The following is a 9315-nucleotide window of genomic DNA, read 5'->3' on the forward strand; positions in this document are numbered from 1 at the left end:
CCCTCACGGGGGTACATTTTATCAATTGGTCGCCAGAGAGCTCGATCAAAACGGAGCGAGGCGCGTGAGGGTGGAGGGTTTGGAGACTTGTAGTTTCCCCTGTACAAAGACCTGTTGTAATCCTGTGATAGCATCTGAAGACACTGTGCAAACACTGCGAATACCTGCAGGTTTCCTGACATACGCTGTGTCACCGCACAGTCACTTACTGCAGTGATTGCAGTCAAGACCCTGCTTACAAATGTAAAAATAAAACTAACTGTAAATCGTTGGAATTATTACTGTGTAAATTTAATTGATAATGTATAGAAAAATAGCACAGCACAAGGCATTTAGTTAATATGCAAGTCATGATTCCCAAAACAATGTTGTTTTCATACTAACTTTGGATCCATAAAAGTGCAAAACAAATGCAAAATCTCTGCTATCACAGTTAATTAAATGTACTAATGTGTTCAGTACAATTTCGTGCTTGTGGAAAGTGTAGAAACAGTATTAGAAATGACTTCATGTCAAAAATGCAGGAGATGCTGCAGCAGTGGTTTGTATGCATGTTGTCTTTTGCTCGTTAATGTCAGATTTAAAGAAATGTGTCAGCTTCTTTTCTTTCTCATCAAGACAACACACATATCTCCACCGATGATATCCTGTACAGCGCACTTTATTCAAGTTTTTACAATATACATACAGCTATTATCATACATACGATGGTTTTCCATACGTGTAATATCTGAAGACTTTCTCAGACATCATAGACTGGCTGAGCTTAGAATTACAATAATGTACAGTGAAATGCACCTGAAAAACATGAATGTTGTTTAAGGAAAATAAATACATCTTAGCAATACAGTGGCACCATTAAAGTAAAAAACTACACTACAGTTTTATAAATACTACATGTTCTACAGTATACAGTATCAATATATATACAATTAATATGTTCTTTTTTTTGTCTAGATTGAAAAAACACTATTAGGAAATAATTGAGAAGTGATCAAAGTATGATTTGTGCAATAAAAAAATAATTAGCAAAAACTTCATTCATCGGTGAAGATGTTTTACTCGAATTGAATTTATTTGCAAATAAATTTCCTTCTCAGTAGCTAAAGTCCGAACAAATTCCCACATTCCTGCATCACCTGACAGCCAAAGATGAGAAGAAACAGCCAGTCGTGTTCATGTTATTCTTCTAATACTGACCAACGTGTACTTAATAACTGTGATGTTCTGAAACAGTTACAACATGAAATTTCACATTTTGAGACAGATGCTTCCACACCTGACGCCTCGCGCTCCAACTACGAGCGATCTCTTCACGCGCGCTGGGAGAAATTAATCGCGTCCACACTATAATGAGGTAGAGGAATCTGCAGATCTCTCCAGGTACTGTACTCCAGTTATGTAGATGAGCAGGTTACACACTGACAGTACCACACATACACTGTTCAACAGTATGTGGAACGACAGTGATGTGCGGTTAGTTTTGCTAATGATCTAAGTGAGCCTGAAGTGCTCTTCTATCCCTTCAGTCAGACAAATATTTGTAAGGTTTTGTTTTCACTCATGTGAATAACCATAACGAAGCCAGTAAGTTCTAAGTGTTTCAGAAATAAACTTGACCTGACAAGAGTATCTTCTCTGCTTTAAACCTGACGAGAGAACAGAAACACATTTTAAGTGTGCAAACTAATTTTAGCTCATTGCTTTACCAAAGTCTTCAATAACATCCCATTATTGTTCCTATTCTCAGATCCATCTGGAAATAAATGATCAACACATCCTGTTTTCTCTGATGAACGTCTCTGACGTCATGGAGTTGTCACGAAAGAAGATGCAATTATTGTTAATGCAGTGTCTATAAACGGATTTATGCACGTGAGCACAGAAAGGCAAAGGGCAAGATTTTGGCATCGGAAGCATTCTGGCTATATTGACCAATCACATTTGAGTTGGCTTTGGTTGCATGCAGGTGAACAGTCTGCGTGGAGAACAAAAGGGGCAGAAAGCCTTCACCGAAATGCAACCTGGGGACCAAATGGTTACCATCTGATGGAACTTAGATTTTTCTTACCCTTTTTTAATTCATCTGCATTCATATGCAGCCACATGTTTGCAGAGATTAGCCGAGTTAGCCGTCTACATTGGAAGCCACAAAACATTGGCCGTCATCCCCAGCAGCTGAAACGTCTCAGTCAGTAGCCAGCGGGTTCCAAGACTGCTGTTAATGCTGTGCACAACCCTTAAAGAGGCAGATATCAAAGGCTAAAAAAGAGAAAATGTCCCACCACATTTTCTAAGAAACAGTGACCTAAATAAATCACTGTCAATAATTTAACAAGGTAACTGAAGTTAATTAAAAAATCATGAAGTTTACATATAGTGCATTTATATTACGACTGTTTAGTTTAAAAAGGCACAAACAACTTGTTTCTCCAGCAGAGCAGTGAGCTTGGACTGAAAATGCAACATCCTTTGGAAATAGAGATTGGGCCATTATATGCCTGCAGACATCCGCATCCGGTCTATTTAATGTCATAAAAACTATGAGTTTAGTGTACTAACGTTTGACAATTTCCTGTTGAGCCACCTTCACAGGCAGACATCACCGTCGGTTCCTCTATTACTGCGCTCAAACAAACTCTGTGTTTTTATGGCACTCAAATACCAAACCAGGTAAGAAAAACAACTTCAGTCCCATACCATGCATCCTACTATAATACTGCAATCCTCTATGGCAGTATTTACCCTGCTGGAAATGTGTAAATATAACAGGCACTTCATTCTTCCATAATGCTCACATTTGTGGAAACACATCTTGGATTAAGCCTCCTCCTCTGGGAGTGTGTGGCTCCCAATGGCAAATAAAAATACAGTTATTATATCCAAAACAAAATAAAGAAATCTCAAGGGAGGAATTTATTAAAAATGACAGCACTCATAACAAGTAAATAGATTTCAGTCATGCTAAGTCGCCTGCCCACAGAGAGGAACAGGCAGAAATGTTTCGAAAGTGGTTGTTTAATCGAAATAAATGAGATCTTTTCTGTAGTCTTCCTGCCTTATTACCACACTGAACCACAGAAAAAGCTTGTCATGGTGTTTGAGCACAAAATGGCTGCTACCTTCTACGGTGCTTCTGCAATGTCTCTGTTCTCTTAAGTTATGAGTAAATCAAAGACCGCCGACAACCCACAGAGTGATCAAAAACAAACTGGGAACTGACCAGTCCGTTCTTGGCTAAGTGGTCGAGGTTGGCGTCCACTCTGGGTCCTATAACACCGACAGTTCCACTTCGTCACACAGAAGAGGTTCCACCTCTGGGACGTCGAGCAGCGCGCTGCTTTTGGCAGGGTAGTTATTCCTGTACATGATGAACTGGGAAGTCACCTGACTTGGTTAAGGCTCATACAGAAACATACAGAGATTACATGATCTCTTCTTAAGACAACTACTGATTTCTTTTCAGAAATGCTCCTTGACATAAAGGTTTGACTGATACTTTTTATCAACAATAGCACTAATGTATCTCAGACAGATCACAGATTTCGTCTTCTGTTAAAGCAATAGCTTGTGACATTTTGGGAAACATATGTTGGGCTACAATGAGCAGCCGGTTACCTTAGCTTAGCATAAAGACAGGAAGCAGGGCCAAACAGCTAGCCTAGCTCTGTCCAAAGGTACAAACGTCCACCTACCAGCACCTTTAAAGGCTGCTAATTAGCTAGTTTGTTCAATTTGTACATAAACAAAAGTGTAAAAATTACAACTGTATGTATCAAACTATTACTTTCAGTGCATGTTGGAGGCATGTCATTCAAACACATCAGTCAATATTTAAATGAAAGCTCTTACAAAGCTTTCCAAAGAAAGACACACCCTACTGTAAACACAACATAGAGTAGTTTGCCTCAAGTGTCTGCCTGCCTCTTCATTAGGCTGTGCCAATACGATTCATGATGGGTCATGTGATATGTACAGTAACTTAACATCTATCGCAAGAACAGACAACAGGCACCGCCATTAACAAAGTGAAATCTAAATACACCTGTGGGCAAGGATATTATAAGCAACATTTACTGTCTGCCTCGATATGGATTCAAGTGAAAGCTGGGATGTGAGTATTCAACACAGCTACACTGTTGAAGGATACAAGTAAATCCAGTACGAGGACTCCCAGGCTGCCAATGAGCCAGGCCAGATGTTTGATGATGAAGGTCTGTTTGGAGCCCTTCAGTGAAGGCAGGACCACGATGACGCTCAACCCATATGTGCCATTGCCCATCATGGCCAGAGCAAACAACAGGTAGGAGGTGCCCTGTGTAGACTGCCGCTGGAACTAGAATGGATAGAGTTTACAGTAATTAATGGATCAAACAGCAAGGCAGGACAACACTGGACTTCTAACTATTGTTCATCTTGTAAATGTTATCACTTCTTCCTCTTAGTGTGCCTTGATTTCTCCGGCACCTTCAATACCATTCAGCCCATGTCTAATCCTAATATTTGCTGCGGTAATGATGCAAATTTCCCCACTATGGGACTCATAAAGGACTGTCTCACCATATATTATGTACGTGAAAACTCACAGTCAGCAAAAAGTCAAATATTAGGTACACTACATTAAACACAAGCCAGGTTTCTATTTCACTCACAACAATTGATTTGCTTTCTGTGCACTTGTGCTCTATTAACAAACCCCCTGAAGGGATGATCACCAACAATGAATTCATTCTGCTAACAAGTACTGTATTGTCTGAGGCATGGCACTGGACGGTGAAAAAATACCCCACAGTTAGTTTATTCTCAACTCAGAAACTGACAAGAGTGCAATTCAGGACAAACAGCAGGAAGGATGTGTGTTCTGTCAATGCAGCTGAAAGACACAGGCTTACTGAGTTCCTCACTTCCACAACATGACCAGGAATGAAAGCATCCAGAAACCATGTGACACATTTTAACCTTGACTGAATAATGCTGTTTTATAATCTGTTGTGTCTGCAACACTACATGGGCTGAACCCAAACAACACGAGGGAAGCATCGAGCACTGGCCACAGTAATAATACTGAAGGTAATCATCAATAATAGCAATAGTTTTTAGCTATTTTTATTGTTTTGTTAAACTGGACGACTGACCTGCCACTGGGACTGATGGGTGAATAAAAAAAAACAAGCACATTCGAACATGCAGGAATTTCTATGAGGCAAATCCGTCTTAAATGATTTACAATGGTCGGGGAGCATGTATTTGTGTGTTTGTGTGCCCAGACTTTTCTCTGGCACTGGCAGTACGCTGAGGCGATGCCCCTTCTGGTGATTAATAGCCTCAGTAGAGCCAGGATGTTTCTCCAGCACAACAGCACCATTGTCTTCAACGTCTGCTTCTCATTCTGACACACTACATATACAAACACACAAATCCTGCATCCCTCTTCAAACACACAGTCCCTGTTTATGAACGGACATATAATATGTTAGCTTTCCACTGACCCCCCTGGGATCAGACTCTGAGGACGCGGTCCAAGATCTCCCATCAGGATCGTTGCACCGCTCACATCCAAACCACGTTACGGTGAAAAAGGGAAACAAACTCCACATCTCAAATGAATCCCGCCAACAGATCGCCACTTACATTTTTATAGAGCTGGGGGAAACGAGAGCAGAGGTAGAGGATAGATGCCAAGTATCCGCATACATAGCCAGTGATTTCCACTGATTTGGAGGCAGCTGGACTCTGACAAAGGACACACAGAGAGAGAGGTGAAAGGGACAAAACACTGCAGCTATGCAAGAAACAGTACAACAACAATCTCCACTCAAAAGTGAAGTAATGTGCAGCTAATAAATCAAGAAATATCAAATCTAACACCTGCACACATGCACATAGTGCTACCATATATGCAAATACATGCAGTACATTACAGATGCAGTGCAGTGTGTGCACCTACCTGGGTGTCCAAAGTTGTACTATTGTCTATGATGAGTTTGGGTAAAGCCAGGAGAACTAATGAAACAGCACCACACCACATGAAGCACAGCCACTTCAACACAGGGCTTTCTAGAGCACTCACACAAAAGAAAAACACAAAACAGAGGAGTGATAGTGAAAACACGAACAAGCAAATAATCCACCAGCCAAAATCCATTTCTTTTTGCATTATCTCATATTCAGCTGAAACTCCTCTGAATCGCTTCTGTACTTACTGTTTTACACTAGAAAATCCAACAGTCATGATTCTATTTCGCGGCATGGTTGACATTACGACTGGCAAGTAGCAAAGATAGGTCTCAGTATGATTATGTGTCATTAGGCAGTTAAACCCTTTTGGCTTTGGTGGGAACACCACTCATTGATACGTAACAGCTCGAACTGTCCCTGTCACCTCTGAAGTCAGTCAGGTGGCTTTTCACTTCACAACAGCACCCATTTTCCCAATCCTGTTGGATTTATCTCAACCATGGAACTAATTTCTATATCATAATGTATAAAAATCAGCTTTTTGGAGGTATGGTCCATGAAGTTGAGTATTTCTATGATATAGCCTTGTCCAGTGGGAATGCTTACACAGTATGTTTCATAACTTGATCCAGCTGAGAAAATGAAACACAATACACTCATACTCACGCCTTATGTCCTCCTGAGTATTCGTGATGTATTAGTGGTGATCCCTGGCGTGCAGGTTTTCATTTATAGATATCTTGTGTCTAGTCTATATATCTGCATTTGTACATGCAGATGGGATTGCAATCAGGTGTTGTCTTTAAAGCGCGTCTCAGTGCCAAGAAGGCCTAATTTTCACTTTGTTATGTCGTATAGTTCTGGTACAGTTCCTCCTTCATCATTATGTTTTTCATTCATCTGGACGGTCATGATATGGTCGACTACAACAGCAAGGGCATCCCTCCCGGACTCAGAAGCGGAGACAGTGTTAGTGCTTACTTCTGCCGGAGCTGTTCTTGATCTTATAGTAGAGAAACTGGGAGATGAGAATCAGGTCTGTGAAGATGTAGAACACCACTGTGACTACCTGAGAGGGGGACATGGAAAAAAGAAATTCACAATTTAGTTAAAAAAGACATTTGGTGGTTATGATGAGTTCATACTGCTTATGAAAATAAGCAGAACGGCCAGGGAAAAGGTTCACAGTGAGATCAAGACTCAGATGATTGGGGCTGGTAATACTGCTGAGATTGGACTCATTTTTTTCAATCCAACCAATTCAGGTAAATAACTTTTGAAATTCAAAACCACAGACAGGAGATCTGGGCAGCTGAAATGTTCTTCTCTCTAAAGATGCTGGCAAAATACAAACACACATTATGTGGAAAAGCCTGCTGCAAAGAGAAGGCCTGAGCGCAGCCTGTCTGAAATGTAATAACTCACCAATTTCAGGGACAAGAAAGGAAATGAATGAGTTCTGAGTTCACAGTCCACACACACACACACACACACACACACACACACACACACACACACACACTGAGGTCTCAACAGCTAAAAAAAAAAAAAAGCAGTAATGTATCTGAGTGACTATGTGTGTGTCCACCTGTCTATTACTGGTAATGTATCTGAGTGAAAGAGTGTGTCTGTGTGTGTGTGTGTGTGTGTGTGTGTGTGAGTGTGTGTGTGTGTCTGTGTCTGTGTGTGCGTGTGCGTGTGTGTGTGTGTGTGTGTGTGTCCACCTGAATGGGCAGCTGGCTGGTGAGGTAGCAGCCGACAAAGCTGGTCAGGTCTCCACTGAGGAGGAAGAAAAGAAAGCCAAAAGACATGGCCTCCTCCACTTTACCATTCCGATAGGCTTCATAGAGCTGCCTGGACAGAAAGACAGACAGACAGATGAACAGAGGGATGCATGGACAGAACTGCAGAACCACAAATCACAAACACTTCTAGTCTGATGACTCGGAATAGTTTCATCAGGGTGTACCACTTGTTGTACAACTTACGGCAAAGTGGACAGCAGAAAACAAAACATGGATATGAGTCCTATCACCACGCTGCAGTACTCCCACACATTATCCACACACTCCTCCAGCAGGTAAAGGATCCACGGCGTCCCGTTGACGCACACTGGCCGGCCCAGCGCCGGAGCCGTCCAGTTGGCGGCGGCCACGTCCGCACTCTTCCCGGGGAAGCGCACGGTGGTCATGGCGAGACACGGGCTCTGTTCACCGGCTGCAGGGTCCGACCTCCTGCCGCTAGCGTTGCTTCCAAATTGTAAGTGCAGGCGTGTTTATTTTGGCACCAACACCCAAACCTCATATAAGCCAGTCTGACACACCCACCTACCTCATCACATAGACGTATGGAGACTGGTTCTGTCATTTGCTGAGTCTGCAAGAGGAAAATTGTAGCAGTTACTGCTGCTGTCATGTGGAAATCATCAACCAAATCTGTAAGAAGGGTTACAACTGCTTTAGATTGAATCCCAGAAGAGTAATCACGAGGATATTTGGGGTAGCTTTCCAGAGTTGTGATGTTTCCTTAACTGGGGGACTCAGAAATGAATACCAGCTGATTTGTCTTAATCTGTGTTTGCTTGTGATTTGTCATTGTTTAAGCATATTTGCATAGATGGATGATGCTAACAAAGATGGCTAAAATAGCTTCCAGTAACCGCTCACCTGACAAAACAGACGCGGTGCACGCTGGGTGTTGGTGGCTCTCCGTAACATTTCCCCACATCCTCGCACGTTTCACTAAACAGAGTGTATGGCCTTTAATAAACATTTCAGATTAGCTCCTCACGTTTATCATTCCTCGCAGATTTTCCCAGTGTCAAGATGTCCTGAGTGCCATCAGAACATCCTGTGAGAATTTTCAAAATAATGCCCTTACAGACAAATACGCTTGAAAAATATTTAAAGCATAATGTTTCAAAACTCAGAGCAGGGAATGTTGTTAGATTATATACAATACATTATCTTGTAAACAGGATGACTTTGTTCTACCATCAGAACAATGTCAGCACAATGGGCACGTCATACTGTGTTGTACAATCAGGACAAAAGGTTCACTTAATCAGTACATAACATACATGGTGTCATGGTCAGCAGATTATGACACACACACACACACACACACACACACACACACACACACACCTAATCATATGACATAGATATCCATTTGGCTTTAAAACCGTGAATGCTGACGAAGATTAACAGAGAAGATGAATAATACAAATTCCCATTACAGTGATAAGGAACATATCTTATGATTTCGCCAAAAGACACACTGGCCTAGATACACTTAGCATATAGACTGTGCCAAGATGACGTAAATCCATGCAGTAGCACCACGAACAGTTTTGCT

At 41.6% G+C, this 9315-nt stretch overlaps 1 protein-coding gene across 1 annotated transcript; it reads right to left on the reverse strand.

Annotated features, from left to right (window-relative positions):
- Positions 1-643: 643 nt before the first annotated feature.
- On the reverse strand, positions 644-8777 carry LOC143323786 (lysosomal amino acid transporter 1 homolog). Its single transcript, XM_076735867.1, has 8 exons — positions 8625-8777; positions 7947-8334; positions 7683-7812; positions 6940-7027; positions 5948-6057; positions 5632-5733; positions 4151-4336; positions 644-3387 (listed from the first exon to the last, which is right to left on the reverse strand). Exons 2-8 carry the CDS (start codon positions 8147-8149, stop codon positions 3271-3273), a joined length of 936 nt encoding a protein of 311 aa, XP_076591982.1. The 5' UTR covers positions 8150-8334; positions 8625-8777; the 3' UTR covers positions 644-3270.
- Between the last annotated feature and the right edge of the window lie 538 nt (positions 8778-9315).

Source organism: Chaetodon auriga, chromosome 7 (genome assembly GCF_051107435.1).
Source record: "Chaetodon auriga isolate fChaAug3 chromosome 7, fChaAug3.hap1, whole genome shotgun sequence".
Classification (NCBI taxonomy): domain Eukaryota; kingdom Metazoa; phylum Chordata; class Actinopteri; order Chaetodontiformes; family Chaetodontidae; genus Chaetodon; species Chaetodon auriga.

Bases quoted from the DNA above. Each gene is read 5' to 3' on its own strand.
- LOC143323786 (XM_076735867.1), bottom strand. From the start codon at position 8,149: ATGACCACCGTGCGCTTCCCCGGGAAGAGTGCGGACGTGGCCGCCGCC. The intron at 7,813-7,946 runs GTAAGTTGTACA...CTTTCTGTCCAG, and splicing joins TTTCTGCTGTCCACTTTGCC to GCAGCTCTATGAAGCCTATC. The intron at 7,028-7,682 runs GTGGACACACAC...TCCCCCTCTCAG, and splicing joins CCAGCCAGCTGCCCATTCAG to GTAGTCACAGTGGTGTTCTA.